Genomic DNA, 20148 nt, shown 5'->3' with positions numbered 1-20148 from the left:
TACATCATAATCAATGGTGAAAAGTTACAAGTAGTTCCTCTTAAGATTAGGAACAAAACAAAAGATACCCATTCTCACCACTTTTAGTCAACATACTACTTGAAGTCCTTGCTAGAACAATGAAGCAAGAAAAGAAAAGGCATTCAAATCATGACAGAAGAAGAAAAATTGTCTCTGTTGATAGTTGACATAATTGTTTATACAGACAATTCTAAAGACTGCACCAAAAACCATTGGTATAAATGAATTCAATAAAGTTGCAGGTTACAAAATCAACTTACAAAACTCAGTGTGTTGGGCTGGGGATATAACTCAGTTGGTAGAGTGCTTGCCTTGCATGCACAAGGACATGAGTTAAATCCCCAGCACCATTAAAAAAAAATAAGTATCTTTCTACAAATTCTCTGAAAAAGAAGTAAGAAAAACAATTCCATTTACAATAGTGTCAAAACAAAACACTTTGAGTAAATTTAACCAAGAAAGTGAAAGTTCTAAAAGATGTAAGTCATTGACAAAAGCAATTTAAAATGATAAAAATAAATGGAAAGAGATCCTATTTTCATGGACTAAAATAATTGACATTATTACAATGCCTTAGTACCCAAAGTGATCTGTAGGTTTAATTTAGTTCCTATGAAAATCCCAATGACATTTTTCACAGAAATGGAAAGAAAATGAGAAAATTGATATGGAACCACCAAAGGCCTTAAATAGATAGAGCAATGATGAGCAAGAAGAGTAAAGTTGGAGGCATTATGCCTTTTGATTTGAGATGATTATAAAACTCTCATCATCAAAACCGTATGCTAAAAACAGATAGACCAATAGAACAGAATAAAGAGCTCAAATAAACCCACGAATATATGGTCAACTAATATTTGACAATAGAGAGGATAGGCTCTTCATTAAATGATGTTTAAACTGGATACCCAGTATGCAAAAGAATGAAATTGGACCCCCCTATCTTTACCACTCACAAAAGTAAATGGATTTAATACTTAAATACCAGATCAGAAACCGTAACTCCTGAAAGAAAACATAGGGAAAAAACTCCTTGGCTTTGGTCTTGGCTTTTTTTATTTTTATTTTTTATGACACCAAAAGCACAAGCAACAATAAATGGGACTAAAAACCATCATAGCAAAGAAAACAATCAAAAAATTAAAAGGCAACTAGGAAATTTAGGGAAAATAATTGAAAACCATGTATCTGATAAAGGTTAATATCCACAATATATAAGGAACTCATACAATTCAACAACAGTACTACAAATAATACCAATAAGAACCAAGCAAAGACCCTGAACAGAAATATTTCCACAGAAGACATGCAGATGGCTAACAGGTATATGAAAAGAGAAAAACTCAACATCATAAATCATAAAGAGAAAGATCAACATCCTAAACATCAAATCAAAACTGCTCTCTGGAGTAGGACTGGGGATTGACCAGGAAAGGACAAAGGTGGATATTTTAGAGTGATAGAACAGTTCTTTACTTTGATCTGGGTGGAGATTACCCGAGATTTCATTTATAAAATATCATTAAACTATGCAATTAAGACAATGCTGGGGCTGGGGTTGTAGCTCAGTGGTAGAGCCCTTGCCTAGCATGTGTGAGGCAGTGGGTTTGATTCTCAGCACTGCGTATAAATAAATAAAGGTCCGTTGACAACTAAAAAAAATATTTTAAAAAAGACTTAATGCTGGGGCTGGGGTTGTGGCTCAGTGGTAGAGCACACTCGCCTAGCACAAAAACAATGGAATGGAATTCATCAGGGCAAAAAAACCCTTAAGTTTATATATAAAATTTCACTTGCCTGGAACATAGCTCAGGTCACTCTACCATATAATTTTCTATCAATAGATGGTTTAGGAAAATCTACTCTCAAAATGAGTCCTGGAAAAGGATTCAGCACAAAATCTCTACAAATATATTAGGATAAAAATGAAGGAAAGAAACAGGAAAAGTAGTTTTACCAGGAAGCTGTAGAGCAAATTAAAATATTTTATTATGAATAAAAAATATTTATGATGTAATTTCTTCTAATAAGTACCAGGTATTTTTAATGCAAGGTAGAAATAAAAGCAAGGACTTGGGAAAATGATGACACTATTGGAAAAGAAAAGCAAGCTGGCAGATTAAGCAAGAAAGAAAAGAAAAGAAAGTTATTTCAGAAAAAATATTTTGATGGGTGTGAGTGTGTACACTTTAAATATGTTGAACTTACTGCAACTTAATTATACCTCCCACAGTAAGTTAAAAGAAAAAAACTGACAGAAAGAACAATGTGGATGAATTTTTTAAATGCCATGTTAACTGAAAGAAACTAGACATGAAGGATTGTAAGAAATACATAGTATATTATTACATTTATATATCATCAAAGCAGCAAGCAATTAAGATCATTAATGAGAACAATTGCTTTGTGTTGGAGGGATGATTAAGAAAGAGCAACAGGGAAATTTCTGGAATATGAAGATTTTATATGTTTTGAGCAGGTTGGTGGTCATACAGGTGGATACATCTTTCCAAACTCATTAAATTCTTAAAATCTATACACTATTTCATTCTAATTATGATGACAAAGGGATTTGTTGATCACATGACAAAGATTCAATATATGTATAATTGGAGTCTTCAAAGAACAAATCTACAACAAATATATTGAAAGGTATAACCAAAAAATAATTTTCAGAAATAGACTTAAAAGAACATAAAATGAACCAGGGAAAACTGATTTAATATGCTATGCCCTAGATATATTCTAGTAAATTTTCTGGACTTGAAAAGATAAATAACTATAATGCTGTTAAACTTTTCCTTCTCTCTCATTCTACTTCCCTATGGTGTTATGATTCATAAGTATTATCCCCATAAAGTTTCTGCACACAGATCTTCACTTCAAAATTTTTTTCCAGGATTTCAACTTGAGATACATTTTTTTTAAATCTCAGTTCTTAAAGATGGGAATAATAAATTTTCTTTTTACAGTACAAATAACATTAATACTTACATATAAATGAGCTGTTTATAAATAGTGTAGGTAATGCCAAAAACCTGAAATTGCTCATAAAACCACAGATGTCATTAACACCTAGGTTTTAAAAAATCAGTTCTTACATTAAAAGGAAATCTGAAAAATTGCAGAATATCCCTACAAGAATAATACTCTAGAATTATCAGAACCTATACAATACAGTTAAAACAGTGCTCAAGAAGTTTTTATAGCCTTGTATATTTAAATTAATAAAATCAGAGAAGAGGAAATGGAAATAAGCATTAAAATATATGAAAACAACCAGGATCTGAAGATAAAATAAAAATAAATGAATTAAAATCTATAGAATTAATAAATGAATTTAGGAATTTGTGGGGAGCAATAAAATGGATAAACTTTTAGCTTACTTAATTTAGGATAAAGAAAGCACAACCATTCAAGGAAAGAAGTGAAAATAACCATAGATGCAGGGGGAAAAAATCATGATAGACACTCTCAACACTCTGCAGACAAATTTGAAAGATATGAAATGGATACTTTTCTAGGAAAATATATCAAATCTCACTCCTGAGCAAACAGAAAATCAAAACTAATTATCAAAAAGCTACCTTCCCCTGCAGTAAATACTAGGTCAAATGCAATCACATAAGTAAAGAGCAGATAAATTTGGTCTCATTAAAACAACTGTAGATTGGGTTATTTGTTATCTTATTATCTAATTTTTTGAGTTCTTTGTATACTCTGGATATTAGGGCTCTATCTGAAGTGTGTGGGGTAAAGATTTGTTCCCAGGATGTAGCCAAGGACCTGAACAGACACTTCTCAGAGGAGGACATACAATCAATCAACAAGTACATGAAAAAATGCTCAACATCGCTAGCAGTCAGAGAAATGCAAATCAAAACCACCCTAAGATACCATCTCACTCCAGTAAGATTGGCAGCCATTAAGAAGTCCAACAACAACAAGTGCTGGCGAGGATGCGGGGAAATGGGTACACTTGTTCATTGTTGGTGGGACTGCAAAATGGTGCAGCCAATTTGGAAAGCAGTATGGAGATTTCTTGGAAAGCTGGGAATGGAACCACCATTTGACCCAGCTATTCCCCTTCTTGGTCTATTCCCTAAAGACCTAACAAGAGCATGCTACAGGGACACTGCTATATCGATGTTCATAGCAGCACAATTCAGGATAGCAAGATTGTGGAACCAACCTAGAAGCCCTTCAATAGATGAATGGATTAAAAAAATGTGGCATTTATACACAATGGAGTATTACTCTGCAATAAGAAATGACAAAATCATAGAATTTGGAGGGAAATGGATGGCATTAGAGCAGATTATGCTAAGTGAAGCTAGCCAATCCTTATAAAACAAATGTCAAATGTCTTCTTTGATATAAGGGGAGTAACCAAGGACAGGGCAGAGACGAAGAGCTGGAGAAGAAGAATAACATTAAACAGGGATGATAGGCGGGAGGGAAAGTGAGAGTTAAGGGAAATTGCATGGAATTGGAAGGTGAGCCTCAGGGTTATACACAATTACATATAAGAGGAAAGGAGGAGTAGGAGAAAAATTATATAAGTGGAAGAAACGATTTATAGTAGAGGGGATGGAGAGAGAGAAGGGGAGGGGAGGGGAGGGGAGGGGTGAGGGGACAGTGGAGAATGGGATAGACAGCAGAATACATCAGTCACTAGAAAGGCAATTTGTAAATCAATGGAAATGTAACTGATGTGACACAGCAATCTGTATACGGGGTAAAAATGGGAGTTCATAACCCACTTGAATCAATCTGTGAAATATGGTATATTAAGAACTATGTAATGTTTTGAACAACCAACAATAAAATAATAAAAAAACAAACAAAAAAAAACAACAACTGTAGAATACAGAAAAAAAAAAAGGGTATCATCCAAACTTTTTTGGAAGATAGTTTAAAATAAAAATGGTTGAATTTCATATCAGTATATCAGTGCAAAAAGATAAAGTATTAACAAATAGAGTTCAGCAACAGATCAAAAATAATACACTACAACCAATTGAAGTTCATTCTAGAAATGCAAGGACAATTCAAAATTAAGAAAGTTATTAATAATTATATAATAGACTTATATGGCAAATAACATGATAGTCTCTATGATTGCTAAAATGGGTTTCAGACAATCTAGAATCCATTTCTGTAAGAAATATAAATAAAATATAATTTCTTAACATATTAAAATCTAGCTATTGCAACTCAAACTTAGCATAGTGTTTCCTATGAAATAAAGATATCCACACTTAAAGCAGGAACAAGTCAAGTATATCCATCAATATTGCTATTTAATATTGTTAAGAAAAAACTTAATCAGTAAAATAAGAAGAAACTGGAAGTTTAATAAATGGGAAAATAGGAGATAAAATTATCATTCTTTTCAGAAATGATTGAATTAGAAGACATTAAAGAGGAAATGACTAAAAAAAAAACTCCTCTAACAAATGAGAAGTCAGTATGCTAAATATATGTTAACAGTCTTTGTATGTAGAGGTTATAATCAGTATTAGAAGCTTCCAGAGTAAAATAAAACAAAATGCCCAGGAGTAAACTAGATCTGTAAAGAGAGTACTTTAAAATAATGCTTAGAAACAAAACAAAGGCTTAAACAAATGGAAAAGAACACATTGTTTTTTGATTAGGAAGACTCAGCATCTTTAAATGCCAAAATTAGGGCTGGGACTGTAGCTTAGTGGTAAAGCACTTGCCTTGAATGTCTGAGGCACTGGGTTCAATCCTCAGCACCACATTTTTTTAAAAAAAGGAAATACATAAAAAGATATTGTGTCGATTTACAACTAAAAATTATTGTTAAAGTTATCCAAATAAAATTTAACATAACTCAAATAATATTAGCAGTAAGACTTGGGGCAAGAGGCAGGGATCCAGACAAGTTTAATCTGAAATTCATATGGAAAATTAAGCAAACATTACCAAGAAAAATCTGGAAAAGAAGGATAATGATGGAAAGCTAGCTCCAAAGGGAAAAAAATGTAAAATTGATTATAAAGTCTCACTAATTGAAATATATTATAAAATTTTACTAATAAAGAATGGAATCCCAGAAACTCAACTAAAACACATGGAATCAGTGGAGGAAAGATGAGATTGCACTTAAAAATGAAAAATCAAAACAAAAAGTAGCAAGGAAAAAAAAATCATGAATTGAACATGCCTTAATTATACCTCATAGTGGAGAATGCTTTTTAAAGTATACCACTGACTTCAAAAATGAGAAAGAAAGAGATTTATAAATCAGAGTCCATAAAAAGTTAAACATATTTTCTTTGGTATAAAACCCTATTATTGTCAAAATAAAAAGAACAGATTATGAAAAATGAAATACATAAAACAGAAAAATATAATTTCCCTAATTTGTAAAGAACTCTTACACATTATCAAGAGAAGCAAAAAAAAAAAAAATGACAAAGAAAATACTATTATCTCAAGGCTGATTCTCAACTTCTTTATAATAAAAGAAATGAAACTTTAAAGTACAATGAAAATGTCAACCTGAGTTGGTGGTACAGGCCCATAATCCCAGCAGCTCAGGAGGCTGAGGCAGGAGGATCTCAAGTCCAAAGCCAATCCTGGTAATTTAGAGAGGCCCTAAGCAATTTAAGGAAGACCCATCTAAAAATTAAAAGGGTGCTTAAGCACCCCTGGGTTTAATCCCTGATACCACCAAAAAAAAAAAAAAAACAGTAAAAAATCAAATACTACATTGAAACATTAGATAGATGATTTCCTAATGGTATGGAGAAACAGGTACTTTCATGAAGAGGTATAAATTGGTAGTGCCTTGGAGGAGAAATGGAAATAAAATTAAGTAACAGCTATCAAATTACAGTTATATGAGCACAATTATTTACTGAAGTGAGCTAGTAAAGGATTGAAAACAGCTCCAACATCTAACTAACCTACTCTCAGCTCACAAGGCCATGCAGTTAGACACAGAACTCTCCATCCAAGTAAAGAGTATCTTACACAAATGTAGGAGTGGTATAGCATTGCACTTGTTGATTTCTCAAAGGGACAATTTAGAGACTTTGGTGAGGCAATCCTAGCTTTTTTAGGATTTGTTTTCAATCCTTTATTGCTTGGCTTGCCCTCAGTTCATTTAATTGAACTTTTACCCTACTTGTCTTTCTCAAGTCCTTCCAAAGCCATGTCTAATTCAGTTTTAGTAAAACAGAAACAACCCTTCTTTCTCATCATCTTTCATCAGCTTATATAATAATTAAATGAATTATGTCAACTAATATACACACACACACACACACACACACACACACACACATTTAGGAATTCATAGAACTGATTTTTAGTGTCAGGTCAATTAGCAGAGTAAATATGCTTAATTATGACTAAAAGTAGCCTGCTTGCTATAATCATTCACAATCAAGATATCAGATGATGTATTGAAAGAGAGATTGGAGAGCTTAGGTTAATCCAGCAAATTGGTTAAGTCACTTAAGAGAGGTTTTTTGGTTTGTTTGTTTGTTTGTTTTTGCATATTGACATGATGTAAGTATCAATCTGTTATATTCCAAAACAAATAAAACTAGAATAATCCTTTAAAAAAAGATTAGCTAGGGCTGGGTTGTGACTCTGTAGTAGAGTGATTGCCTAACATGTGTGAGGCACTGGGTTCAATTCTCAGCACCACATAAAAATAAATAAAGGTCCACCAACAACTAATAAAATATTGAAAAAATATTAGCCAGTATTTTCACATTTTTATGTTTAGACTCTTTGTCTTCATTATAATTTCCATATAAAAGCCCACTTTCTTTCTAATATATTGCAGGCTTTGGTGAAAGAGTTAGAAAATGATGTCTGTGTGATAAGGCAACAAATCAGAGAGCTTAAAAAACTACAGAAAAACAGGAACACTTGTAAAACCTCAGCCCAGAAAGCTCAGACCTTGGCAGCTTCTATCCTGAACATTTCACGGTCAGACTTAGAGGAAATATTGGAGACAGAAGATGAATCGGTAAGATCATTTAAATATCTTTTAATAACAGGATTATTCAACATTTATTTAAGTACATGTCTTTTTATTTTGTTCTCAGAACTCAATCTTTAAGAATATATTCATGAAGGCAGGAATGTTAAGGTGCCAACAACATTTGAGTATACATTTGAGTATTAATCAACTCAAAAGACCTTTTGGGAAATTTAGCTTGTGATATAGAAATGAGTAGGTGCATTTAATCTTTCAAATTGTTTGTTTGTTACTCAGATAAGTTACCCTTTCTTATCTTCTCCATTTTCTTTAATATAGTTCATCATTATGTTTCATGTAAGCAAGTATTTTTAATTAAACCAGTTTGAATGGATTTAGTTATACTGAGTCACCATTGATTAGACAAAAATCTTGTATGTGAAATTTTTTAAAAGTAGTAAATCTACAGGCTTTCCTGGCTTAATCCAAAGCTATTGTTGGTCAATATATTTTTTGAAAATATATTGTTGAAAAAGTATATTTACTGTTTTAACTTGGGTAAAATGCTCCTGAGTGAACTACCTGCGTAAGGTTCAGATCTTCAGTAGTACCATATCCCTTCCTGGGGAGCACTGTGTTTTGACATAGTTGCCACCCTATGAAGAGTAGAATCATGTCTATGCACTGTATTCTTTGAAACCTTTGGAGGATGTTTGGTCTTGTTCTGCCTCTAAACTTTAACATCAATATTAGATTTTTTATTGTTTGAAAAGAATAAAGATATGATAGCACTAAGGATATCCCAATAGATATTTACCCAAATGAAGAGATAAAATGATAAACTTAAATGTTTGTATGAGGTTATCCTTCAGCCCCAACAGCTTCTACAAGATCTGGAGTAGAGCATATCTACAATTTGTGAAGGCTTTTTAACTTCCAATAATTCTTTGAAAGGAGGCCGAAGGAATTCTGTGGAGATTATTTTTATCCAATGGGTGAATGAGAAAGTGAATTATCAGATTTCTATATTTAGTCTGTCACAGTGTTTATGACTTTCTACCAAATTCTGAACTTTGAAGTAGTACTTTCAAATAAAGACACATGGAAGATAATGATACCTCTACCAAGGGTATTAACCATTCTTTATTAGAGAGATTTAATTTTAAATAAATTTAAATTTAACTTAAAATATGCTGATTAATAATGAAAAACTTAGAGGCCTCAACCTTAATTTTTGGCTGTTTTTCATTATTATTTTTCATTATATACTGTTACTTTGGAGTTTTAACATGCACATTTAGCAAAACCCCTTGTGTAGGTGTGTCTCTGTGTGTATGTCTGTGTGTGTCTGTGTGTGTGCTTACCCATGCACATGTGTATGCACATGAACACATGCATTTCATTTACAAAAACATGTACCTCTTTTGGAACATAGAGCCACTGCCTTTGTTTGGTCTTTAAAAGTTAACCTCTCTGGGGCTGACAATTTAGGAAAACACCGATTTGAATGGGCAAATTAGAAAAAGTTGTCCCCCTCCAATATATTATTTAGAAAAGGTCTCTTATTATAGTCCCATAGACTGGATGATGCATTTTTTTTTTTTTTGTGAAGAAATGGCACCTCTGTCTCTGGGCAAATGCAATCTAAACCCAGAGCACATAGCACTGCAATATTGCATTCCACACTACCTTAAATGAAGCCTCTCCTAAAAGGAAATAAGACTGAAATATAAATACTTTCTTCTAAGAAGGATCAGTTCACCCTGGTATATTTACCATATGTAATTGTAAACCAGAACTTATTTAGTCTGATCCCTGATCTTTTAGAGATCTAAAGAGTTCAGTGTTTTACCTAAGCAGAGCCCAGACCTCCTAACTTATGTTCTTTAAACTGCATCAAACTGTAATAGATTCATGTCAAAAACTGTGATAGCCTCTGTGAAATGCCTAGCATGCTACCTGGCATATAGTAAGTTTAAACAGATGTTACAGTTTCTCAAATACTTCTCCTTTTGGAAAGTCCCCTTTGTTTGCAAAGATCTTAACTATGATTTTAATTAATCAAATGTACTTGTGAATATATAATTTCAGAAATATTTTATCTTGATAATTGACGAGTTAAAAATAGTGACTTATAGCACTTAAAGTTGGAGTATCCCTTGCCTATCAGTAACTATTGAATATTTTAAATCAACAAGCATTTAAATATGTCAGAGGCATGTTCTATCAATTTGTAAGTATAACAATTAGTTATCTTTGGATAAGTTTTTTTTTAATATAAGGATTTATGTTGTGAGGATCACTTGAAAATGATTCTTTTTTACAATACGATCTTCTTTTTTATTTTTTCAAAATTGCTTTCATTCCCATCTCAGTCCATATCTTGAGCTCTACCAGGAAAGCCGAAATGAAGTATTCCTAAATTATTATGAAATATAGAAGTATAGTTTTGTCTTCAACATATGTATAAATATTTGCAAGTTAAATATTAAAAAGCATGCATTAATATTCCTACTTTGAGGGGAGAGACTACTGTGTTGAAAATTATTCTACTGATAACTCCCTAAATTTATTAAATACCTAATAATGTCACCCAAGTTCACAGACATGCAATTAACACAGGTGTTTTTATTTCTTTTAGGAAATTGAAAAGATAAAGATAGAAACTGAAAATGACAAGGAATGGCTGTTATACATTCAGAAACTTCTAGAAGGACAGGTATTTCATTTTTCTTCATATATTAAAACTTCCAAAGAAAAATTCCAAGCTGAACATTTTTACTTGATGCCTAACTTTTTTACAAAAACCCATTATTTACTTCTTTAGATAAAAAAGTATTCCAAGAGGTAGACAGGAAAGTTAACCCTCTATTTGTACTTTTGGACTTAACAAATGAAACAAATGCCCTGGGAGAGAACCAACATGGGTCTTAGCAAATGCATTAATTAAATTATTGAGTCAACCTCTATACCTGCTAGACTGAAAAGGATCCATTCTCTCAGACCTCTTAGGAAAAGAGATTCTTTATTATGTGTCTTTAAAGTTAGTAGTTGATATGGACACCTGAGGAGTTCATGGGTTTCAGTGACCTTTTACTGTGGACCTGTTTCCAGTCAATTCATGTTTTCCTCACAGCCAGACAGCTGTTTATTACTGTGTCTTCCCGCATTCTGTACAATATTTTCTACTGAGACCTCGAGCAGCTTGTTAGTGGGAAGTAAATATTGATTTGGCATCCTGTCAATGCAGAAAGAATGAAAAAATTTCCACCAGAGACCCCTCAAACATTTTCCTATCGACATTTTCTGGGCCGAGTGGAAAGCTGCATAGAGGATGACAAGGCCAAGACGAGTTGAAATCCCTAAGGGGTCTATTGAGACTGCTGCTGTGACCTGTGTGATACTTTTTCTTTCCTTTCAAGTATTTTTTTAATACACATATAGTCTGCTGGGATGCGCCCCTCTTGTAAGTGATCAAGGGCAGTTTATTGGCAGGTGAGAGCCCTGATTTTCTAGTCATAGCCAGCTTTTGTTTTGACATCACTGACAGCATGTAATGTATTCTAAAACTTTTTCATTATTGTTCTTTTTGCTCAACTTAATTGTTTATTTAAAAACTGATCTGGAATAAATGAAAGCTAAAACATATTTGTAAAAATAGCAAAAATATTGTCTTTGTGATTTTTTGAAAAACACTGTAAATGTTTTCCTTTTAAGTAATAAAAATAGAAACTGATTTTAAATGCAATTATTTTACATTTATTTTTAAAAATAGCAGTTTCGGTGCTTTTGGTAAAGCCAATAAGTATAAAATATGTAAATTATTCATATTATAGTATCAATTTTATATATTTTGAAACATTATCTGGAGACACTTCAAAAATAATAGAGGGTGATTAACAATCTTTTGCTTAAAGTTGTTAAGTGTAGATACATGGTTGCTAAACAAAAACTTTTATAGAAGAGAAGCCATTTTTTATTTTGTATGCCCAGAACCCAGTCCGAGGCTTGGCATGTCAGAGCATATAGTAATGACTGTTATGAGATTTTTTTTCTTTTTCTTTTAGCTTGAAAATGATAAAAATAAACTTTTAAATGAATTTTTAAAGTACTCACCTTGTAAATATGACCTTGCATTTCTTTTAATTTATTTTAATTCGGGATTTTATCATCAATTATGGCCATAAAAAGTAATAAATCAATGTGTGTGTAAATCTTTATTAAATTTTATTAAAGCTTATGCTTTTTCTGACTAATACATGTGGAGATACATACACACATTCTACATTATCTAGATATATGCTTATTCTGTCCAGTTAATGTAAAAAAAAAATCGCATTGAAAATGGCATCAGACTGCTTAATACTGCAGTTTGATATAGTGCCTTTTTGTGCCACTGAGCCTGGACTCTGGAATATAATTGCCTGGTAGTATTGATTTAATTGCCCAGGTTTATTTGTGGACTCCTAATTATTGACTGGAGGTAAATTTAATGGAGCAGGCTTTATGAACACTGGGAAACCGCTGCTGTTGCTGTTATACATAATGAACTGCATCATGTGCCTTTAGATCATTTTTCAAGCTAATTTTATTCCACTGTGACAGTATGATAACATTTAAAAAGTCAAAGACTTTTTATTTTTATTACTGACATAGGTGATTTTGCTGATGTCTTTGGATTTTGAGAGGAAAAAAAAGGGGGAACTTCATTGGTTGCACTTGAATGTCACTTTATAATTATGCCCAAGAGAAAAATCTATAAAATAGAAAACATCTCTTGTTTTTGTTAGCCTTCTTTTCTTCTCTCACAATCCCAGCAATTATATTTGTCTAGGATTTTAGAAAACCTTTTCTTTGCCCACCAGTATTTTTAGAGTATGAGTTATGCTCACAGGATTGTGTGGGCAATATTGTAAATATCTTCATTCACATATTTGATTTAGCTTATAGCTTACACCGTATTGTAATTATGTATTATGTGATTTTGATTTGTGGAATAATTAAGCACATTCCCTAAAAAACCTACTAATTAATTCAATATTGGTGATTGAATATTATAATAATTCAAAGATAAAATTATAGTTAAACTTTCCTTTTATGTCCCACCTGTGTTGGATGCTGTGTGTAATAGAATTCTGAAGTCACAGGGATAAATCTACTCCTGCGGTTTTGTCTTTTGCTTAAGGATAGGACTATATAATTGTTTTTGTGTTAAAAAATTAATCTGCATTCACTTGATAAAATTTTATATTGATAAAACATATACCACAAAATAAAAAGCAGTTCTGCCATGTGGCAGTGTGAAACTACACAGCAGAGTAATACCTACTGCTGCTGTTAGGCAAAAGTGCATGAGAACTAAAAGGTCTAAAATTTTAACTTACAGAATGCAAATGTATGTCTTCAATGTTTCAAGTAGTCTTAATCCAATTGTAATTTTATTTGTTTTATTTTTTTTGCAATGTCTTTGTCCCCACAGATTTCAAATAATAAAAACCACACTGAAGATCTTTCTTTTTTTTTAATGGCATAGCTACCTTTCATTTCTTTGAACATTTTTACTTGTATGAATTCCTATTTTGGCATTAATTGCTTTTAAAACTTAAAATTCATTACAGAGACAATGAAGCACATTAATAATTACAATAAAATGAGAGAAACCCTTAAATTAGTTTGTCTATAATATAGGGAGTGGGAAAAATAGAGTTACAAGCTTTTGAACAGGAAAGGGACATATTCAGTTTTACAAGAGAAAGATATGTAAGATCAGCGTGGAATGGTTTTGGAGAACAGAGTGGGAGTAAGAAAGTAGCTAGGTATGGTCCAGTGAGGATCTGTATGTCTCTGGCCACGGAAAAATAAAGCCTGGATATAGATATAATCCACATTATAGTGAGTGACTACACAGTAGTAATGAGATTAGTTGAAGAGATTAAAAAGTAGAAACCAAAGATGGGTACCATACCATTAATACCTTGTGTGATGAGAAAGATGCAGATGCCTGTAGTAATTTTAGGGATCAAAAGAGATAAAGAAGGTTTTGGTAGGAAAAAGATGTTAAAAATGATTAAAACAAGAGAAAATTTAATAGGTTAACAATATTCAAGGACTCACTTTTTTCTTAATTCATTCCAGCCTTCTCTCTGGCTCTTCTCAGTGAAATTTAACCACTTAAGAATATATTTTGTGTTAAAATGAAACTAAATAATTATACAATTAATATGCACTAACAATTATAATCAAAAAAGGGAAAAAAGACATTTTAAAGCAGAGCATGGTGGTACCTGTAATCCCAGCTACTTGACAGAATGAGGCAGAATCACTTAAGTCCACGAGTTTGAGAGACCAACCTGAGCAACAAAACAAGACCCCATCTCAAAAAAAAAAAAAAAAGAAAGAAAGAAATACAATCCAAACTCTCACACTTCAACAAAACAAATGGAAAAAATAGTTTACAAAGAGAAAAGAACTTGAATAGACATTTTTCCAAGAAGATATACAAATAGCCAATAAAAAAGATGAAAAGATGTTTAGCATCATTAGCCATTAGAAAAGTATAACTAAAAAAAGATAATGATTCATACCTACTAGGATGGCTGTAATAAAAATGATAATAAGATTTGGTGAGGATGTGGAGTAGCTAGAACCTTCATACACTGCCTGGTGTGAATATAAAATGGTGCAGCCCTGTGGAAAATAATGTGGCTATTCCTTAAGAAGTCAAAGATAGAATTATCAGATAGACTTACCATGTGACCCAGCAATTTCACTCCTAAATATATGTCCACGAGAAATGAGCATGCCTGTACAAAAATTTGTACATGAATGCTCATAGCAGCATTATTCATAGTAGCTCAAATGTGGAAACAACTGATGAATGGACAAACAAAATATATTATTGCATACAGTGGAATATAATTAACCCACAAAATGGAATGAAATATTGGTACATGTTACAACAGTAAAAAATCTTATAAACCATATATTAAGTAAAAGAAGCCAGTCACAAAAATGCTATGTTGTATGGTATGATTCCATTCTCATGAATTGTCTAGAAAAGGCAAATCCATAAAAACAAAGTAGATTAGTGGTTGCCAAAGGATATGGGAAGATGGAGAGAAGTTGCTAATCAGTACAGGGTATTTTGAGGGAGTGATAAAGATGTTCTGAAATTAGACAGTAATGATGGTTGCAAAACTTGTAAATATACTAAAAACCAATTAGTTAGCCAGGCACAGTGTCACATGCCTGTAATCTCAGCTAAACAAGTGGTAGCAGGAGGATCACAAGTTCAAGGCCAGCCTGAGCAACTTAGCTAGACCCTGTCTCCAAATAAAAAATAAAAGGGACTAGGGATTTATCTCCATAATAGAACACCTATGTTCAGTCCCCAATATTGAAAAATATTTTTTTTACATTATATACTTTAAAGTGGCAAATTTTATGTTATGTGTTTTAGCTCCAAATTAGTTCCTTGATGTGGGGTGTATTTTAAAAAAATGTTTACAAATACGATAAAGTTCTTATATCACATATGCTATACCTTCCACCATTAACAGAGATTGCTTTAATTGTATTTAATTGACTATAAATATAAGTAAAGAGAAATTATTTTATGTCATATTTTGTGTTTTTCTTCAGTTGACACATAAGGAGATGTCCTTTTGTATAATCTTTTTATACTCTAATTGACCTTGTATGAACAAGGTAAATTCACATGTCCATATAAAAAAAGAACCCAATTTTTTACACCTTACCTCTGAATGACACTGTTTATTTCTTTTAATCATTCTAATCTTCAAAATTAAAATTATAATAAAGATCATTTAATTTTGTTTTCAGGCCTTGATAATACCTGAAACTGTTCTTTTATACTAAGGACTTTATAAAGGAAATGGAAAGAACTAGTGGAGATAAAACAGCCTGTGCTGTGAAATTCATTTGAAAAACATATTTTGAATACCTACTACATGTCAGGCATTATTAAAGGTTTGGGGGATACAGCAGTGAATGAAAAGAGAAAAATCCAGTTACCATCATACAGCTTACATTTATAAGGAGGGAGGACAGTAAATAGTTAAAATAGATTATCTATGAAATTTACTAAATGACTCACTTGAGTAGAATTTTGGATATATATGTGGGGTGTGTGCGTGTGTGTGTGTGTACCCACATAAATATATACAAACATATGTTTGCATTAATAAAAACAATATACAGTAATAATCATAGTGTAGTTCTTTACTAAGATTTGTAAGAAAACTTCAGCCATGAATGGCTAGAAATGTGTGTCTTGATTACATTTTGTTTTTGCCTTATTCTTTCTTGCTTGCTAATAGTTTTCTGGGTTTTATTTAGTTTATTTTAATAAACTTTGTATCAGTCATTTGCTTGTATTGGAACAATATTAAACATGTCAATATTAAATATTCCAGTTTAATATTGGAACAATATTTACAATTATTTTTTCTTCAGTGGTTGGTCACAGGCTTCGATAAGTAGTTTTTCTTCAGCTTTAAATATTTCTGTCCCTGTTAGTTGCTTCAGATCTTGCAGATGCTGAAATTTAAAATGGTTCACTTCCCCAGTGTCTGACTACAAAATATGCTTACTTCTATAGAGTGCCTTTCAGTGTGGAGTTTATAAATCTCCCTGGCTTTTGTAGAATGTACTACCAGTCTGAAGGTTAACTGAAAGTTTTTCCTTGTAACTCTGAAGACATAACTCTGATTGCTTCCAGTGTTACATTTATATCATAAACACTCAAATACTTTCATGCTTACACACTCACCTCTTTCTGACACATGTACACATATAAACCCTACAGACTTATTCCTCACATCTAGCTAAAGTAGCACAAGATAAAACTCTCCACTCAGCACTTTGCTGTGATACTTTTTGATTTCACAATGTCAAATCTAATTTCACATCATCAGAAAAAAATGTCATTTGTGATTGAAGTTAAAAGGACCTTTTAAATAAAATAATTAAACTTGATTCTGAACTATATTATCAGTTTTTGGTCATAACTCATGATTTTTTTTCTCAGTTATTGTTTAATAGGTACAAAGTTTCAATTTGGCAGGGTGAAAACTTTGTGGAGATAGATGGTGGTAATGGTTGCATAAAATGTGTAATGCACTTAATGCCACTGAATAATAAGAACAGTTAAAATAATTACATTTATGTTGTTTATAAAATCTTAACCAAAAATTAAATAGTATTTATAGGCAGTATTTGGGGCCACAAGAGTATTTCTTTCCATTATAATTATAATTCCAGTATAATTTATGGAAGGTAACTTTATTTTCTTATTTCCAAAACATTAGGAGGCACTTATTAATGTGAGAGCCAACTAAGTGCTTGCCTAACATGTATGGTGTCCTGGATTCCATTTCCAGTACTGTTCAAAAAAAAAGGAAGTAAAGAGAGCAAAATTTATGTAGCCAAATGCACTATAAGAAAATTCTGCCCTCGGATAAGTTACTTGAAGTCACAGTCAGTAATCTTTTATTTTCTATAATGTGCTGAGGGAAAACAAAAAGTCGGCAAACTATGGCCTAAAATCCTAAAATCATAAATTACCCACAAAACCAGTACATAATAAAATCTCATCCAATTCTGTACCTTGAAGCCCAGCCTATGTCACACCATTCTGGTTTCTTTGTAACAGTCAAAGGGAAAAAAAAAAAAACATTTTTCATGTAGATTTGAAATTAGGTTTTGCCTTGGCCTGTAAGCAACTGAACAAGATGTATGAAAGGAAGTATTATGAAGTATTATAATCAAAACACCAAACTTAGAATCTTTTTCATTGTAAAATAGCTAAGCCAGGAACTCCTCCAAAACATGATCTCTGCCTTGTAGAATAATAGGAAATTCCAAAAATGTTGAACAAGTCAATTTTTGACATTGCATGTCTTGGCATGTGATTATTCAGTTTCTCCTTATATTAACCAAAACTTCTCCTTGCAGTATGCTCACAATGGTTGCTAGTCAAAAGACCTCAATTTGTGTCCTAGTTCATACTAGCATGTGCAATAGTTAGCTTTGAGCAAGTAACTAAAGCCTTTTTAGCCCAATATCTTCAACTATAAAGTAGAAAAATTATCACAGACTTGGAATGATAAATAAAATAATGCATGTAAAAAGTTTTGTCACCAGTGAAAGTGTTTTTTCATCCTTAAAAAAGATAATAAGAGTTTAGGTCATGGGACAATATATAAAAAATAATTAAACCTTAGTATTCTAGTGATTTTCTATGTCTAAATATTAATTTTTCATTATTTACTTTAAAAGCACATCTTGTCACCACACTTGGTACAGTCACCCCAGAAAATGCATTGCTCATTGCCTGGCATATAATAATAGGTGCATAATAAATATTTATTGAATATTCTGAATAAGCATGTATAATCCATCATCTTTATTCACTTAGATTCTGGGAGAATTATATTTAAATCAGTAATAAATAAGAGACTGATTAATTCAACTCTCTTTTGTACCTTTCCCATTCCCTTTATTTTTCCTGCCTCTATAATTAAGGGCTATCTTAGTTCAGGCTGCTATAACAGAATACCACAGACTAGACAGTTCAAACAATAATTTATTTCTTATTTCTTTTTCTAATAAAGAATAAGAAATAATAATAATTTAGTTCTGCAGACCAGGAAGTCTAATCAAGGCACTGGCAGATTCATTGTGAGTGAGGGCATTCTTCCTGTTTATAGACTGGGGTCTTGTCATTGTATTTTTATGCAGAGAGCAGAGATAGTGAACAATCTCTTATATCTCATAAAAGTTAATCCTATTCACTACGAATTCACCCTCCGGACATAGTTACCTCCTGATGTTCCCATCTCAGTACCATCACATTGGGAGAATACACGCATTCAGCCTATAGCAAGGTTCTAACTCGAGTTAAATACTTTTTATAATCAATTAAGCTATTTCTTTTTCTGAATTCCATATTCACATCCATGTGAACCTAGTCCTTTTGATCCCCCAAATAATTTCTTTAAAGTCTACATAAAGAATAACTTCTGTTTATTACAACAGATTGTAAGCTCTTAAAGGCGTCCCTCTGTTGTGTTTATCTCACCTAGTCTTAAAGGAAGTATATGGGGAAAAGACAAAACTCTACTACACAGTTCTTTGCTTTTGAAAAGAAAACTAATTACATTAGGATAGCTGAATACCAATATTAAGATATATTAGTTGTGGCTGGGCGCCATGTCTCACACCTGTAATCCCAGCAGGTCAGGAGGCTGAGACAGGAGGATCGTAAATTCAAAGCCAGCCTCAGCAATGGCAAGGCACTGAGCAATTCAGTGAGACCCTGTCTCTAAATAAAATACAAAATAGGGCTGGGGATGTGGCACAGTGGTGCTCAAAAACAAAAGATATATTAGTTGTTGTCATATGTGTTGGCTAAGACTATAAAACACCTACAACCTCTTTAAAGGTCTTTCAGGTGGGTGGGTGAGATGGGATAAAGTAGGGATGTGTCAGGCTTTGGTGTGAGCCAGTGTCCACAAAAGGTGACAGGAGTGCAAACTAATCAGGGGATTGGGAATTGAGGTCCTCTCTGGGCTGGTATAATTGTTCAAGGCATTGCCTTGAAGATGAGGGCACAGTAGTAGTCTCTGTTCTATAAGAATATTGGTCATAAGTCTGTTAAGTGTCTTTTGATGGGGGTGGGAAATGAGGGAGATTAACACCCTTGATAATTGCTGAGCATCCAGTGACACACAGCCCTATTTAGGGAAGTTTTCAAGAAGGAGTACCAATGTCTCTAAAGAACCAGACAAAAAGCCTAATCATAGGCCTAGAGTTACCATTGGATTTTTTTTTACTAAGGATACAGATAATTTAAATGTTCAAGCATTTCTTACATCCTACATAACTTACCATGGCCGTAAAGAGCTTGCTGACAGTGCTTTTTACTAAGACCTGAAGTATCTGACAAAGGGTCACCCCTACCCCAAGGACTCTATAAATAGAATAGATCACCAAATTGCATTAGATGTTGTGGAAACACTCGAGGCAAAAGAATAAATAAAATAAATTTTTCCAACTCAATATTCTCAATTCTGCCTTATAACTTGTAGAATAAGATTCAAAATTTTAAATTAAAGGGAAAAATTATATTCTTTATCAGAGTT

At 32.4% G+C, this 20148-nt stretch overlaps 1 protein-coding gene across 2 annotated transcripts in view; it reads left to right on the top strand.

Moving 5' to 3' along the window:
* Positions 1 to 20148, top strand: part of CNTLN (centlein) — a 332078-nt gene that overhangs the window by 297976 nt on the left and 13954 nt on the right. For both annotated transcript variants that reach the window (XM_081278288.1, XM_081278287.1), the window contains exons 24-25: positions 7847 to 8032; positions 10626 to 10703. In XM_081278288.1, coding sequence (XP_081134414.1) covers positions 7847 to 8032; positions 10626 to 10703 — 264 coding nt within the window. The remainder of the gene's footprint in view (positions 1 to 7846; positions 8033 to 10625; positions 10704 to 20148) is intronic.

The sequence above is a fragment of the Spermophilus citellus genome, assembly GCF_964194105.1.
Source record: "Spermophilus citellus genome assembly, chromosome: 2".
Classification (NCBI taxonomy): Eukaryota; Metazoa; Chordata; class Mammalia; order Rodentia; family Sciuridae; genus Spermophilus; species Spermophilus citellus.
Note: the sequence above shows the minus strand (reverse complement) of the source record. Positions and strands in the feature narration are given on the sequence as shown.